Source organism: Oncorhynchus mykiss, chromosome 16 (assembly GCF_057628025.1).
Source record: "Oncorhynchus mykiss isolate SJ-2025 chromosome 16, ASM5762802v1, whole genome shotgun sequence".
NCBI lineage: Eukaryota > Metazoa > Chordata > Actinopteri > Salmoniformes > Salmonidae > Oncorhynchus > Oncorhynchus mykiss.
The window spans coordinates 32,402,280-32,419,963 of NC_143037.1; the positions used below are offsets into that span (position 1 = coordinate 32,402,280).

Consider the following 17,684-nt stretch of genomic DNA (forward strand, 5'->3'; position numbering starts at 1 on the left):
AGCCCCTATTAATGATGATAGATACATAGGAGGTTTTGCATGAGGACTTTGTAGATAAACACAATAAAATGCTGTTCTCTTCTTACACACAAAAAGGCCCAACCCACTTCTGGATACAAAACACAATGGTTACAAGTAATAAACCTAAGGTCACAATGAAAAACAGCATCTAGTGGTTTACGTGTAGATACTGCTGCATACGTATGTGACCGACTGCCTCAATTCGGTCTTATGTAAGTAGAGACTCAGAGCTATAAAATAGTATATCATATAATGCAGTTGAGGAACAATGGGAATGTAATTCTGCTTTGAAAGTTGATAAAATTGTAACCCCACTTCTGAGCAAATGGTCCTTGAATGTTTTGGGATACCTACTGAAGAGCTCTTCTTTATCTACACCAATTCAGCATCGTTCCCACCCTCTTAACCCTTAGCCCCACCCATCTCTTTAGGGACTCACATGTGAGGCCACGTAAGGTAGTGTAGAACCTTACAATAAGTAGTAGCGTACAATAAGGAAAAACTCCAGGTAAAAATATACACTTTATTTAGTCCTTGTCCTATATCCTAATCTGATTTTGGTGCAGGTCATGTTGTTCTTCACATTGCCGTCTCTGGTAAACACACACTATATACACTACCATTCAGAAGTTTGGGGCCACTTAGAAATTGTATTTTGTTTGAAAGAAAAGCACATTTTTTGTCCAATAAAATAACATCAAATTGATCAGAAATACAGTGTTGACATTGTTAATGTTGTAAATGACTATTGTAGCTGGAAATGGCAGATTTTTAAAGGAATATCTACATAGGCGCACAGAGGCCCATTATCAGCAACCATCACTCCAGTGTTCCAATGGCACATTGTGTTAGCTAATCCAAGTTTATCAACAGTGAAGAGGCGACTCCGGGATGCTGGCCTTCTAGGCAGACTTCCTCTGTCCAGTGTCTGTGTTCTTTTGCCCATCTTAATTTAAAATTTTTATTGGCCAGTCTGAGATATGGCTTTTTCTTTGCAACTCTGCCTAGAAAGCCAGCCTCCCGGAGTCGCCTCTTCAAAGTTGACATCGAGACTGGTCTTTTGCGGGTACTATTTAATGAAGCTGCCAGTTGAGGACTTGTGAGGCGTTTGTTTCTCAAACTAGACACTCGACACTAGTGTAATTGTCCTCTTGCTCAGTTGTGCACCGGGGCCTCCCACTCCTCTTTCTATTCTGGTTAGAGACAGTTTGCACTGTTCTGTGAAGGGAGTAGTACACAGTGTTGTACGAGATCTTCAGTTTCTTGGCAATTTCTCGCATGGAATAGCCTTAATTTCTCAGAACAAGAATAGACTGATGAGTTTCAGAAGAAAGTGCTTTGTTTCTGGCCATTTTGAGCCTGTAATTGAACCCACAGATGCTGATGCTCCAGATACTCAACTAGTCTAAAAAAGGCCAGTTTCAATAATCAGCACAACATTTTTCAGCTGTGCTAACATAATTGCAAATGCTTTCTAACGATCAATTAGCCTTTAAAAATGATAAACTTGGATTAGCTAGCACAACGTGCCATTGGAACATAGGAGTGATGGTTGTTGATAATGGGCCTCTGGACGCCTATGTAGATATTCTATAAAACAATTCCAGCTACAATAGTAATTTACAACATTAACAATGTCTACATTGTATTTCAGATCAATTTTATGTTATTTTAATGGACAAAAAATGCTTTTCTTTCAAAAACAAGTAAACTTCTAAGTAACCCTGAACTTCTGAAGGGTAGTGTAAATAAAAAAAGTTTATTTGTCACATGCACAGGATACAGAGCCAGTTTCTGTCCTGCCCCCTGCCCTTTGGTGCAAGGCATGTGATGTCAATGCCCGCAAAACTCCCTGATTTCTCAAATAAGTTTGTCTAGTTGTGTCCAGTCCAGGTGCTGCTTGCACAGGCAGACCATCTATGGGAGGAAGGACGTCAGCATTGCTCAACAGCTGAAACCTGGTCCCGACTGAGTCCGAATGCTCTTTGGCGACAACAACACCAGGCTCCAGAGGCTGTAAAAACAGGAAAATAGACAAAAAAACATTTCAAGACATTACAACCTTGCGAAACATAAATTTACCTCCCAAGTTTAGATTTTAAGAATATATATTCACCTGGAGTGCTGGTACAGCTTGATCTGTGGCAGCAGCTGAAGTACGAAGTCAGGTGTTGTTGCCAGCCATAGCTTTCCACCAGCATCGTACCATCCTCCAGTCCAATTAGCTGTGGAATTTGTATGTATTTATTAAGGATCCCCATTAGCTGCTGCCAAGCTATTCTATCTGGGGTCCAGCAACATTAATGCCGTTATATACAGTTTAAAGTATTACATGACATTCCATTTCATAACACTTTATCCAATACACTTTATTGTTTTCCCTCAGGCCACTACTCCACTATCATACATTTACAATAAATCCATGTGTACGTGTGTCTAGAGTGTATGTCTTATCATGTGTACGTGTGTCTATATCTCTTCACAGTCCCTGCTGTTCCATAAGGTGTATTTTTATCTGTTTTTTGAATCGGATACTACTTGCATCAGTTACCTGATGTGGAATAGAGTTCCATGTAGACATGGCTCCATGTAAGTGCTGTGCACCTCCCATAGTCTGTTCCTGACTTGGGATTGTGAAGAGACCCTTGTCTGAGCTGTGTGCTAGTAGCATGTCAACACTTCTTACAAAAACAAGTCTCTTCCACTTTGAGCCATGAGAGATTTACATGCATATTATTGATGTTAGCTCCCGGGCACATTTAAGGGCCAGCTGTGCTGACCTGTTCTGAACCAATTGTAACTTTCTTTGTGGCACCTGACCACCCGACTGAACAGTAGTGTTAACCCCTGGGATTTTAACCCCTGTCACAGTGCTGTTCTTCACCATACAAGCAATCTCTTTTTCACTGTGGTCTTTCTGAGGCGCTGCTTGATGAGGCCGAAGCACCAGTCAGGGGCAAACTTGGTGTGGCCTGTGATCAGGAAGTGAAGGTCCAGACTGTGGTGGATCTTGTGGATGGTCCGCCGGGCACAATACCAGAGCACATACTTGTTCTTGTTAAAAAGTACGTCCCAGAGCACGAACTAGTTCTTGTTAAAAAGTAGATGGGATCTGGCTGCATACAGTCAGAATAGTGCACCTGCAAACAACAACAAAATAACATTAGAGAAATAAAAATGAATTGTCACACCCTTGCCAGTGACTTACACATGACTGTCAAAATTTGAAATATATCATATCTGAAAATGTAGCTAGACTCTTAAACTGACCGTGTGCAATGCCATAAGAATCATCAGATCTTTCCCTTTCTCTGTCATGGATGCCATGGTTGCCCTTAGTTTGAAGAATCTGGAGACAGGTGTTTATACAGCAGCCTTCTCTATTCTCTTTTTGACTCCCTCCGCATTTGCAATCAAACTCCAGAATTGTATTAATCTCCTTATCATACTCTGCTTCCACCAGGCATTCCACTGATTTCAAAACAAGGTCAACTTCTTCTATGACAACAACACTGTTGATCGATGTTTCTTCCCCATCACTGTCATCAGAAGATAACACAATGTCTGGTTCAATGAATATGTTTTTACCTCAATCAGGGAATTCCTCATCATCTGATTCATTTTCAGAGTCAGAGAGAGACAGCATGGCCCGATCGTCCTCCAGAAAGTAGTCATTCACAATGTTTTCCTACTGACCTTTGTCGATAGCACCTTATAAATTCAGGGCAGCAATGTTATTGAGAAGATTTGGAAACATTTTTCAGCTCTCCATGATGTCTTAAAAAAAGCTGCAGTAGAAAGGATTTTCTACACATACTGAGCAGCTTATGTTATAGACAGAAGGTGCTACATGGCAGACCAATCCGAACTCATCTCTCAGCATGTCCAGCCCATTCATTATCTCAGCCGATCATGGCTAGCGGGAAGGTTGCTGACTTTTTCCGTGGCTAAACCAACTATGCTCGTAATTTAACCATTTGATTTGTATTTACAGATGGCATACACATTTGTTATTAAGGCACATGAAAGTTCACATGTTCCAGAAGGCATTTCTACCAAAAAATGCATTTAAAAATGGAATTACAAGAAACGATCAAAAGCCTCTCATTTCATGTAGTGGCTTTTGACATACGCCTTGTTTCCTGAAACAAGTCACATACACAGTACCAGTCAAAAGTTTGGACACACCTACTCATTCCAGGGATTTTCTTTATTTTATACTATTTTCAACATTGTAGAATAATAGTGAAGACATCAAAGCTATGAAATAACACATGGAATCATGTGGTCACCAAAAAAGTGTTAAATAAATCACAATATATTTTATATTTTATATTCTTCAAAGTTGCCACCCTTTGCACAAAGGTCAGTCAGTCCAGAAAAGTTCAAGAACTTTCTTCATGTTGCAAAATCTATCAAGCGCTATGATGAAGCTGGCTCTTATGAGGACCGCCAGAGGAAAGGAAGACCCACAGTTACCTCTGCTGCAGAGGATAAGTTCATTAGAGTTACCAGCCTGACTCCAATAATTACCTAATCATTGTAGTATCTGTGATCTACATCTGTTTAGATTAGTTACTATTAGTTACTAAGCAGTAATGTATTACGGCAGTGATATGTTAATACACCTAATAGGAAATGCAGATGTGCACTATTGGGCCAGGGGCTGTAGAGCACGAGGGGTTTTTGACTCAACGAAACCTACTGTCCTCCCCTTTCCTGCCTGGTCATTTCTCCACAACACAAATATTACAATCATGATCTTCAGTTTAGAATGCAATTGGATTAATCAGCTGTGTTTGCTAGGGATGGAGAAAAAGTGTGACACCAATCAGGCCCCCAATGACTGGAGATGCCCACCTCTGCCTTACATGTTTGTATGTGTGTATCTAGTGCATTCAGAATGTATTCAGACCCCATTACTTTTTCCACATTTTGTTACGTAACAGCCTTATTCTAAAATGGATCAAATATTTTTTTCCCTCATCAATCTACACACAACACCCCATAATGACAACGCAAAAATGTTTATATATTTTTTTGCAAATGTATTAAAAAAAAGAAATGGGAATACCACATTTACATAAGTATTCAGACCCTTTACTCAGTACTTTGTTGAGGAACCTTTGGCAGCGATTACAGCCTTGAGTCTTCTTGGGTATGACACTACAACCTTGGCACACCTGTATTTTGGGAGTTTCACCAATTCTTCTCTGCAGGTCCTCTCAAGCTCTGTCAGGTTGGATGGGGAGCGTTGATTCTCAGCTATTTTCAGGTCTCTCCAGAGATATTTAATCGGGTTCAAGTCCGGGCTCTGGCTGGGCCACTCAAGGACATTCAGAGACTTGTCCCAAAGCCATTTCTGCGTCTGAGTCTAATAGCAAAGGGTCTGAATACTTATGTAAATAAGGTATTTTTGTTTTTTATTTGTTTATTATTTGTTAAAAATTCTAAAAAGCTGTTTTCACTTTGTCATTTTGAAGTATTGTGTGTAGATTGATGAGAAAGTTTGTACAATTTGTATCCATTTTAGAATAAGGCTGTAACGTAAGAAAATGTAGAAATACTTTCTGAATGCTCTGTAAATGTATCTTTGTCTCTGCCTCCGTCTCTGTCTGGTGCAAGCTCCAGCCACCTTATGACAAAGTTCTCCGTCTCTCCATCTGTAGCCTTGGAAGTGAAAGTGTTTTTCCCGACAGCACCATTGAATAACCTTTGAATAGCAAAAGAAGTAGGTCCCAAAATTAGTAAGATTTTGACATCACACAAAAATCCTAGGAATCACAATCCAGACCTCAAATAGGAAGCACAACAACACAATAACCACAAAGGTTTACAATTTAAACACTGAGTCAAACAGATCAAGAGATATAAACATGTTCCTGTTGTAGTGCCACCATGTGGTCAATCTGAATGTGCTTGCATATGTTGAGTCTTGACAGGGCTTTGAACATGTGTACCAAGTTTGGTTACAATACAAATATCTGTGTTTGATTTAAATGCATTTATGTGCCAGACCATGACCACATTAATGTTTGTTGGTCAGTTGTATGACATACTAGTCTGGAAAATATTGCATTGAAACACATTGGTCCATAGATGCCATATATCAAGTTTAATCCAGATTGGCCCTGTGGTTCTGGAGGAGATGTCATTTAAGTGTTTTGAAAAATTCTAAATGGCAGAAAATCCATCATGGCAGACCTTGTGGGTCCTTGAGGCAAATGTGTTCCTTGTGAGAAGAGGGAACTATGCACAGGTGCACACATGGTCAAGTGGCGATCCGAGAGCAGCAATATTTCCATCAGAAAATAACTTTTTCTGTGATCTATTGTCAGGCTATGTCATAATTGTATTCCAATTCCTGATTCCATGGTCAGGCCACTGTCTGTCTCTCACACCAGTCTCTCTTATCTTGTGTCCCCTGCCGGGTATTCCTGGATACAGCTCTCAGATGATAAACAGTCAAAGTTACGTGCTATTCAAGATCCTTTGGATGTCCCTACCAAATCAAAGTTGACATTTAAAATGGTTAAGGTTAGGTAAGGGATTTGGTTACTTTAGGGCTCCTGAGTGGCGCAGTGGTCTGTCTAGGCACCACATCTCAGTGCAAGAGGCATCACTTCAGTCCCTGGCTCAAATCCAGGCTTCATCACATCCAGCTGTGATTGGGAGTCCCATAGGGTGGTGCACAATTGGTCCAGGTTTGGCCTGGGTTGGCTATCATTGTAAAGAATTTGTTTTTAACTTCTTACGGCTGGGGGGCAGTATTGAGTAGCTTGGATAAATAAATTGCCCAAAGTAAACGGCCTGCTCCTCAGTCTCAGTTGCTAATATAGGCATATTATTATTGGATAGAAAACACTCTAAAGTTTTTTAAACTATTTGAATGATGTCTGTGAGTATAACAGAACTCATATGGCAGGCAAAATCCTGAGGAGAAATCAACAGTTCCCATTGAAATACCCTTGAGATATTAATGATGTTGCACTTCCTAGGGCTTCCACTAGATGTGAACCGTCTATAGCAATTTGAATGAGACTTCTATTGTGTTGTGGGACTGAATGAGAGCAGAATGTATAATCAGGTGACTGGCAGTCAGCCATTTTCTGATCTCGTGCATTCCTCATAGTATCCACTTGCGTTCCATTGCTCATCAAGACACAAATGAATACTCCGGTTGGAACTTTATTGAAGCTATATGATTCTGTACTTAGTTTGACATTTTTCTTCGACCTGTAATATAACTTTTTGAAGTTTTTGTCTGACCAGAAAGAGCGTTTGGATATGTATACCAAACGCGCTAACAAAAGGAGGTATTTGGACATAAATAACAGACATTATCGAACAAAACAAACATTTATTGTGGACCTGGGATTCCTGGAGTGCTTTCTGATGAAGATCAAAGGAAAGGGAATATTTATCATGCAATTTCTTGTTTATGTTGACGCCAACATGGCGGCTATTTTGACTGTTTTTCTGAGCGCTGTCTCAGATTATTGCATGGTTAATTATTCCATAAAGTTTTTTAAAATCAGACACAACGGTTGCATTAAGGAGAGGTATACCTATAATTCCATGTGTATAACTTGTATAATCATCTACATTTATGATGAGTATTTTTGTTGAATGATGTGTCTATGCAAAATCACTGGATGTTTTTGGAACTAGTGAATACTCGTGTAAACTCATATTTTGATATAAATATGAACTATATCAAACAAAACATACATGTATTGTTTAACATGAAGTCCTATGAGTGTCATCTGATGAAGATCATCAAAGGTTAGTGATGAATTTTATCTCTATTTGTGCTTTTTGTGACTGCTATCTTTGGCTGAAAAAATGGCTGTGTTTATTGTTGTTTGGTGGTGACCCAACATAATCGTTTGTGGTGCTTTTGCTGTAAAGCATATTTGAAATCGGACACTGTGGTGGGAGTAAGCCGCGAGGGAGGAGCTATAACCCGTTGGGGTCTCCCAGTGTTCAGAGGTGCAGCTGGTGCGACTGGTGGCAGGGGAACTGCTGGCATTTCAGGTTTGACTGGTGGACAGGCCCTGAACTGAGCCTGATATAGGGGTGGAGGTGCGTGAGCCCCTTGACCTTGCTCCTGCCCATGGTGAGTTGTGGACAGACGGGTCAGTAAAGGATCCCCCACAGGCAATGGACGATCCATCCTGAAGTTTGAATGTTGCAGGCCCTAGCTGTCGTTCCACTCTCAGGGGCATGGATCAAAATGTGGAGAGCTTGTTCCGATGGATGCAATTAATTGCAATTAATCTGATCACTCTTCATAACATTCTGGAGTCTATGCAACATCCTGATCCATACCCAGTCCTGGGCTTTCAGACTTGCTTGTTTCACTCTGTGAGACATAATGTTGTTTCATCCATTGCTGTGCAACTTTAACATGGGCTTGCCTGGCTGCTGTTCTTTTGTTTTGGGCAGAGGCTGTCCAAAGGGAGTTTCAGTTCCCTGCCAATCATCAGGGAGGCAGGAGACGCCCCAGTTGTGGAGTGCTTGGTATCCCTGATGTGAGTAGGGTAAGGCACAGAGCCACATCAAAAGGTCGCCCCACAGCCAAGTAGGCCCGTATTCCGTCCTTCAGGGTCCTGTTCAAGCATTCCACCCCCCCCACCACCACCGTTTGCTTGAGGGTGGTGCACAGCCGTCCGGATGTGCTTGATGGATTGCTTTTCAAGGTACACAGACAGATAATTAGAGAAAAACTGGGGCCATTGTCTGTCATGATGGTGTTGGGCAACCCCCACTGACAGAACAGCTTATCCAGTGTTTGGATGATCATCTGTGAGGGGGTAGGGGACAACGGCACGGCTTCTGCCTATTTCAAATTCAAGTCATGAATGACCAGTATGCTGGTTCCCCATGCAACTCTCCACAGATATCCACCTCCAGGTGGTCCCAGGGAGCCTTTGGCCATTTCATTGGTGTCTGGCTGATTTTCCACTCATCAGGCATGCTGTGCAGTCCTTCACAAGGGACTCAATGTCTCTGTCAATATTTTTCCACCAGGCCGTATCCCTGCATCGTTGCTTCACCTTAACGATGCCCAGGTTCCCCTCATGTGCCATGCAAAGCACTCGTGTTTTCAGGACATGCACACCATTGCACACCATTGATGCAGGTGACATCGCTCTGGATAGCAGGTCAGCCACAACATTTTGGCATTTTGAATGGTCTGCCATACAAGTACAAGTGCCAGCGCTCGCACACCCACATGCAAACCAGGGCCTCCCGCTCTCCCACAGAGTACTTTTGTTCAGTCGGAGATAAGGCCCATGAGGCAAGAGCCACTGGCCGTTCCATGCCTCCATGCACTTGAGGCAAAACAGCTCCAAGGGCGAGTGCTGAGGCATCACAGGTGACAATCCTTTGTGCTGACGTGTCAGTATCAGGTCCTTAGTTTTGTAGGTATGATATTGCAAGATAATTGTCCTAATCTCTTGTACTAAATTCATGCTTTTCAAACTTCTCAAGATGTATATTTATTAGTTAGTTTTGTTTCTTTGTATATCGTAAACGAAGAGTGAGAATATTTTTTGAAATGTCATATATTGCTGTTATCTGAAGGGGGTGGTGGCTTTTCCTGGTGAGATGAAATTTAAACTCATAATTTGACTCTAATTTGAAGCAGTTTTATTTTGTGCTGTGATTTAGTGTTTTGGAAAACTGATAGTCAAATGGAATAGGTCTAAAGGAAATATGATTTTCAGTGGTTTAGATGGTGCAATGATTCTCTACACTATACATTTCTTGTTTTGTCATATAAACAGAAAAGTCTGAATTTTAGCAACCAGGCAATGACGGAGTGATTTCTACATATTGTGCTTAGTATAGGAGAAATAGTCCGCTGTACTTCTATTTGCTAGTAGGCTTGTTGTGGACCCCAACTGAATCAGCATTTATTGTGAGCATGTTTGCCTGTTTGTTTATTTTCTATACACTGAATTTAAGTAAAATAGGTTCATAATAAACAATTACTATCCAAAATGGATGCAGTTTGACAAATGTAGTGATATACCTGTTTTTAACACCACCCTCCACTGTGACAAAAGCTTGACAGCTGGGAGTTCCTGTGGTAACACTTTGACCAGGGCTGAGCTTGCATTTTTTTTGCTGAAAGGCCTTTCTTAGTAGAATTGAGGGATGTGTGAGTGTTCCATGACACGGTGAAAGAACTGAAAAACAGGAACTGTGGACAGAGAAGAAATTATGGGGCTACATTATGGGGCCAATGCCTTGACTTGTTTAACAAACAATGCAGTTTTAAAAAATAGAGTTAAGAAAATATTTATTCAATAAACGAATGTTAAAAAAAGATTTAAATAAAAGAAACACAATAGAATAACAATAATAAGGTACCGGTACAGAGTCAATGTGCGGGGGTACAGGTTAGTCGAGGTAATTTGTGCATGTAGGTAGGGGTAGAGTGACCATGTATAGATAATAAACAGGGAATAGAGTCCTGTGATTGTGTATAGAGACAGTGCAAAAAAAAAATTATGTTCAGGAGCCTGTTGGTGTCAGACTTGATAGACTGGTACCGCTTTCCGTGAGGAATCGGAGAGAACAGTCTATGGCTTGGGTGGGAGTGTAGTTATTTTCCGGGCTTTCCTTTCACACTGCCTAATATAAAGGTTCTGGATGGCAGGGAGCTCTGCCCCACTGGGCTGTCCGCACCACCCTCTGTAGCAGCATGCGATCAAGGGTGGTGCTGTTGCCATACCAAGCAGTAATGCAACCAGTCAAGATGCTTTCAATGGTGCAGCTGTAGAAATACCTGATATTGTACTGTATATTCCAAGGCAGCAGCTACTCTTCCTGGGGTCCAAAAATTAAACAAAATAAAAACTACATAACAGATATAAAAATACATACATAGCACTACATTCACATTGCAATTTAGCCATTCAGCAGTATTATATTAAAACTCACAATATTAAAACTCACTTGACTGTCTTGCAATGTTTGAAGACAATCAAAGTTGCTAACCTAATAAGTTTGTATTTTACCTACATGAAACCTACATGAAACAGGTGACACTAGCTAAATAATCCAATCATGTCACTTGTTCTTTGTCTTTTGTTGGCTGATCTACTGTTTGTGTTTGTGTTTCTATTGAATCAATATTACATTCAAGAGATACTATGTTGTCAGTTCAACAACTCACTTGATCAAATGGTACTGTGTCACAGTGAAAGGCCAAAGGGATGGATTCTACTGAAGAACGGTGTCAGAACATGACAAAATTGTGTACTTAACACACACACCAATTCTCTAAACATCTAACAGGGTCAACGGGCGCTTAGCATAACATTGCTCTTGCTCTTGCTCCACAGTGTTCTGACAAAAACAAAACTGCAGAAATGGAGTGGCAGCCTGAGTAGCCGGGGAGGGTTAATGGGTACTGTGGGGGTGAGGGGTTGCTTGTTTTAGTTTTCTACACGCACAGCACTTTAAGCGGATGTGAGCATCTATGACCTTTCATTAATTTGCCCTCCTGACCTCCAGCCACCTGACTCTTGTTTTTCAGTGGAGCCCGAGTTCAAGTATGTGGGGAACATGCACGGGAACGAGGTGCTGGGTCGGGAGCTGCTGATCCAGCTCTCCCAGTTCCTATGTGAGGAATACCGGGCCGGAAACCAGAGGATCACACGCCTCATCCATGACACGCGCATCCACATCCTGCCTACCATGAACCCAGATGGTTATGAAGTGGCTGCCAAGCAGGTACTGACTGTGATGTTCATCACAGTTGTATTGATGAGACACTAGTCTCTCATGACTGTCATGATTAACCCAGAACAAAAATCTTGCATAATTTGGTCAGACACTCAATTAAGTTCTAGGGGGAGACGCAAATGAAACTCACAGCCAAATTTACCATAGGCATTATGATTGGGTCATGTGCAGCTGCAATTGATTGATGATTACAATTTATGTTGTGATGTTTTAGATGAGACTGACTTTTTGACCCAAATTATCCTATTTACACTTTGTAGTCGATTTTGACAGTAAAATAATGTTTCTGACTCATATCTATATGCTGTTTCCCAATGAGAAGTTGGTTTTTAGGTGCAGTTGTTCTTTAAAAATGACTGGCAAAAGAGACATTTTCTCATGCTTGCCAACTGGCTACGGCAATGTTTGATATTTCAAGCGTCGGGGCGGCAGGGTAGCCTAGTGGTTAGAGCGTTGGACTAGTAACCGGAAGGTTGCAAATCTGTCGTTCTGCCCCTGAACAAGCAGTTAACCCACTGTTCCCAGGCCGTCATTGAAAATAAGAATTTGTTCTTAACTGACTTGCCTGGTTAAATAAAGGTAAAATAAAAATAAAATAAAAAAATGTAATGTGTCTGCTGTGGGAGAAATAGCCTTGCAGCGTATCCACATCCCCAGTTTAAGAAACACCCTCGCACTATCCTGATACTTCCAAATAACATTTGACAAAAGGCCCAAGCACCGGAACAACTGCTGCTCGTTATCCAATGTTTCCATAGTCACTTTACAGATTCTACAGTACCATTTATGTTTACATAGTTTGTCCATGAGAGAGGCTTAGCAATTAAATAAAGGACTAGGCTTAATCTGTGTCCGGGAAACTGGCACAAAATGTTAAATAAATTACAATGTTAAATCTGTCTGGTATTTTGAGAAACAATTTTTATGATGCACTGGATAGCGTCACGGTTTATTTAGACTAATCATGATTTTGCAGAGGTGGTCCTTCCATAGAAGTGTGTTAGAAAATGTTGTTTGTTAGGAAATGTTGTCTGTGTGGAAACCTATCCCTTTACTTTTTCTCATTACCACCTTCTCAGTTTTGAGTGACACTAGCATTTATTTGCCACTTGCTATAACAACTTAAATTGTTTGAATTAGCAGACCCCTTCATCTGTTGCTAACATCTATCACTTAAGTGGAAACATTGTCATTGTCCAGTGACATACTACAATCCATATCACTATAGCCTAGAATTCACTGTTGTAATTCTGGAAGCTCAGAATTGTAGGCTACAGCAATAAATCAACAGCATTGGCCAAGGTCAAACAGTATCCCCATTAGCTTAAGATTTTTTATTTTATAAAATAGATTTTGACCATAGCTGAAATCCTTAGCAGAGGCACAACTGACACGGAAAATACACTGAATCCATATCGTAAAAGTTCAGTCAGGAAAGTTTTCTGGGTGATACAGTTGCGCTATAATATATTGGCACCCTTGCAGGATTCACTATTTCTTTTAAAATAAGTTGAAATTGAAAAAACGTTTGGTGTTCACACATGTATTTAAATTCAAAATACTGTAATTTGGTTGGAGGAAACTGATTATCGTTTACTGCGTCAAAATACAGGGTCAAAATATCCATTCACCCAATTTTGAAAAGAAAAAACAGAACATTCTGCTCCATTGCACTCATTGTAAAGTGTCAGGGTGCCAATAATTTTAACTGCAACTATACACCTGTCCTGCTGTCTCTCACTGGGTGCGTTCATTCTGCATTTTTTGGGGATGACAACCAAAGTTATAATTGAAGACACGGCTGTTCAGTGCTTGTACATACATATTTTAATGGGCAATTCACCTAGCTCTGCCACTGTATATAGTCATTACTATATTAACAACAATACATTTTGTCATAAACCTCCAAAATCTCCTCACCACAAGCTAGAACGAGCACACTTTAATTTAATCGGTAGAATCTGTGTATTCGCCTGCTCTGAGGCCTCTTTTAACAATGGTAAATCTTAGCGCTGTTGGTAGCGCTATAGGTCCAGGGGTGTGTCAGACCTATTTATTTTTTCATATTATGAGCGCAATAGCTGGCGGTGATGCAAAAGGGCTAGGTTTTGATGAATAAATTAGTTGTAGATGTGACGAGGGCTGGTTACTCACTGGCCAATCAAAGTGTTTTAAGGCTAAATATTGCATGTGGTTGTCTCAAGTTCTGTAGGTTATTGACGGTCTTTGCGTTGACATCTACTCCAATTCGGCTGTGGCACATAATATTCTCATCTTAGTCCATTGTGGATTGATACGACAGTTTATTTAATAGTATAGGCTACAATGACGAGTAATAGCAAGAGGAAAAAAAAATATCCAGTGTGTGTTCTATATGTGTTGGCAGTCAACGTTGTAATTGGCTTCAATGAGTATGTCCTACATGCCCTTCTCCTAAGATGAAAAAAAATACTAGGCTCCGGTAAATGTTATTTTATATGTGAGGCACGTTCTTAGTAAGCAAGATATAGCCTAGGCCTACCATTGATACTGCATTATAGGACTGAATAATTTGAATACATTTGTTAAGGTTTTCTTCCTCTGAAGAGGAGGTGTAGCAGGGATCGGACCAAAATGCAGCGTGGTTATCTCGATACATCTTTAATAAAGATAATAACAAACAATACCAAAAAAAAAAAAACATAACGTTGCAAAACCTAACCAGCCCTATCTAGTGCAAACAGAGACAGGAACAATCACCCACAAAACACTCAAAGAATATGGCTGCCTAAATATGGTTCTCAATCAGAGACAACGATAAACACCTGCCTCTGATTGAGAAACACTCTAGGCAACCATAGACTTACCTAGACAACTCTGCTATACCACAATCCCAAAACCTACAAAAACCCCAAGACAAAACACACCACATAAATAACCCATGTCACACCCTGGCCTGACCAAAATAATAAACGAAACACAAAATACTAAGTCCAGGGCGTGACAACATTTGGAGGAGCGCATCTTTGGTAACCGCTCTTTGGAAATGGGGATGGATACTTGAACAAGCTAAATGAAGTATGCAGGCAAATAGGCAAATGTGTATATATTTTAGGATGTGCAGTATATTTTGAATTCAAGGCTCTCTCACGAATGGATGATTTAAACACGTTTTATGGAATGGCAACATGGCTGCATGGCCAAGATATAAAAGACACACGACAACGTATTGCTGTTAAACCAGTAGGGTAAGTGTAGCCTACTGAGGGCTTTTAATCAGGTGAAATGGAAAACAAGCAACTGTTACAGTAAAATAACTTTAAAAAATATGATTTAACCTTTGTTTTGACAGGGAGTCAATACTGAGACCAAGATCTCTTTTCCAGATATGCCCTGTATAATATCACAATACACATCAAAATACAATAAACACATTAAACGACACATTCATATACACATTAAAATACACAACACACAAAAAGCAAAACACAATAATAAAGAACATTTTACATTCTTCAGTATAAAGGTCCCCTAACAACCATCTGAAATGCCCTAGAGCAGGGATCTCCAACCCTGTTCCTGGAGAGCTACTGTCCTGTAGGTTTTCAGTCCAACCCTAATCTAGCACACATGATTCCCATAATTAGCTGGTTGATAAGCTGAATCAGGTTAGTTGGAGAGCCCTCCCTAGAGGCACCAATTACTCAAATGTTTAAGTGTATTGTAGGTGTAGGTGCAAAAAAACTAAAAGCAGATTTCCCCAAGTCAGTGGACCTCCAGAGTTAGCAATCCCTTAGCCCGGGTCCGGTAGGCCGTACATCTATAGGTTAACAATGAGGTAAGGTATGGCGGAAGTTTATGCAAGGGGGCTTTATAGACAAAAAGAGCGCAATACAGTGATCCACAAGACTTCAACAAGGGCCAGTCTACATTCTGATACAAAATGCATAATGATAAACTGCATCCAATGGCTTCAATGCAGTGGCAGCTGCATTTGTGACCGGTGTAGATTGCCTCCTCATTGTGTTTTGATCAGCTTACATCTGACCAAAAGGATCAGGGTTGGTGTTGATATTTTCTTCTCTGATAATGACAGGAAAAACATCCATAAACAAATGCTGTGGTGCCCTTATCTGCCAACTCCTCTGCAAAGTACAAATTCACATCGAAAGTGGACATGATTAGCCATGCTACCCCAATGACGATGTAGCGTACAGTATAAAATACAGTAGCTATCTAACATGTACAATAGGCACACGTTACAAGACAAAACATTCAAAATGTTACAAAAAATTACTGAAATGCATACATATCACAATATAATGAAGGGATACCATTATAATACATTGTCAGTAACCATATAAACTCAACTGTTTTAACATACATTGATTGATTTCAATGGCCAATTTTACAGTAAGCTACCTCTTCCACATCACTACTGTAGACGGTAAGAGGTAAGGGGGGCAGGGGATGTTTATGAGGGGGAATACAGGGGGAGAAGGAAGTGTGCACCATTGAAAAGGGCACTCACAACAATAAAAAGGAATGTACAGTAATATCAATCATGGAACTATTCCGATTTTTTTTTAATTATACAACATGAAATTCAACACGTTACACTCACCATCCAAGAATAACAGAAACATCTGGAGAATATTTATAGAAAAATTTAATATTCATAATGACTTCATAGATACCAGCCCTACAGTGGTTATTCCTGTAAAAGTTGTATCATACTCCAGCACACCATGCGGGCCGCTGCAAAATTCTATGGCACATTATTTAATTGTCAACCAGTGTTGCCATTAATGCTAGTTAATGCTAGTTTGACCACCAAAGGGCATCTTTGAGAAGCATTTGATTGTCTTCAAAATTGGCTGTACTAGAGAATTTGAAACCGTTTTTGTAAGAACACAGTATATGGGATTGGCTTTAAGAAACGTAGCTTAATTCATTTGATTAATAAAATGGTGTTTCTATTCCAAGAAAAATTAAAAAACAAAACCCTCAGGGTTTCCGCTAGGAAGATATGGCGCTGTACAATGTGATGGTAGGGAGTAGGCTACAGTACTAAGAGCATAACATTTCCATACCCTAATTTTAGTTTAACCAATACCCAAACAGAGATTCAGTGAAATTAAAAATCTCATTGATTTATCAAGAGCAGTCCCATTGCTTGTCTCAGAGCAGCGCTGTCTTGACCTCTGAATGCTGTCTTTTCTCCTTCCACTTGACTCTTCTTTTAATTTTGAAAGAGTATTTTCCAGTAAGCATAATCAATGCTCTAACTCCCCCTTGGAGCAGTGACGCAGGGCGCCGCACTAAACCTCAAATTACCTCTAAATCCCGCAGCATAATCTCAAAACGTTTAGTTGAGCAACCAATGTAAGTGTTACCAACCCACACACTGGGTAGCTTAGTCTCGCATTGCCATACTTCCAAAATCACGTCTTTGTCACATCTCACATGGAAGTCTTTAGAATTTTGTGTTACAAAAACAGTTTGATTGGATGTTACATTTCAAGAACCCTCCCTCCACACCCCCTTAGAAGGGGTGTTGTGTGTTATGTGTGTCACTGTTTTCCGTCTGGCTAGTTGTTGCCTTTGCTAGTTTCAAGGGCTAGTTTTCAAGCTATCAAGTGTGGCCGACAGTCTGTGATTTGTATTTATTGAAATTAAAAGTGGATTACTCTGGTAAAGTCAAACGTCACAACACATTTTTTCTTCCATGTCTCCATTCATCCACATGGCTGCAATTGCTGCAATTCGGTACCACCTAAAGTATTAAGAAGATTGGCGATTATTTTGTTTTTGTATGGACCCAAAAAACAGATGCAGTGGGAGAACCTATTCAAGTAAGTAAATACATGTTTAAAATGTAAAACAACTATTATTAGCTAGCTAACTAGCTGGCTACAGTA

The 17,684-nt window shown here is 40.2% G+C and overlaps 1 protein-coding gene across 4 annotated transcripts in view; it reads left to right on the forward strand.

The window, feature by feature from the left end:
* cpn1 (carboxypeptidase N subunit 1) overlaps positions 1–17,684 on the forward strand; it is a 147,487-nt gene that overhangs the window by 21,256 nt on the left and 108,547 nt on the right. For all 4 annotated transcript variants that reach the window (XM_021565595.3, XM_021565593.3, XM_090202558.1 and 1 more), the window contains exon 2: positions 11,576–11,772. In XM_021565595.3, the coding sequence (XP_021421270.1) occupies positions 11,576–11,772 (197 nt within the window). The remainder of the gene's footprint in view (positions 1–11,575; positions 11,773–17,684) is intronic.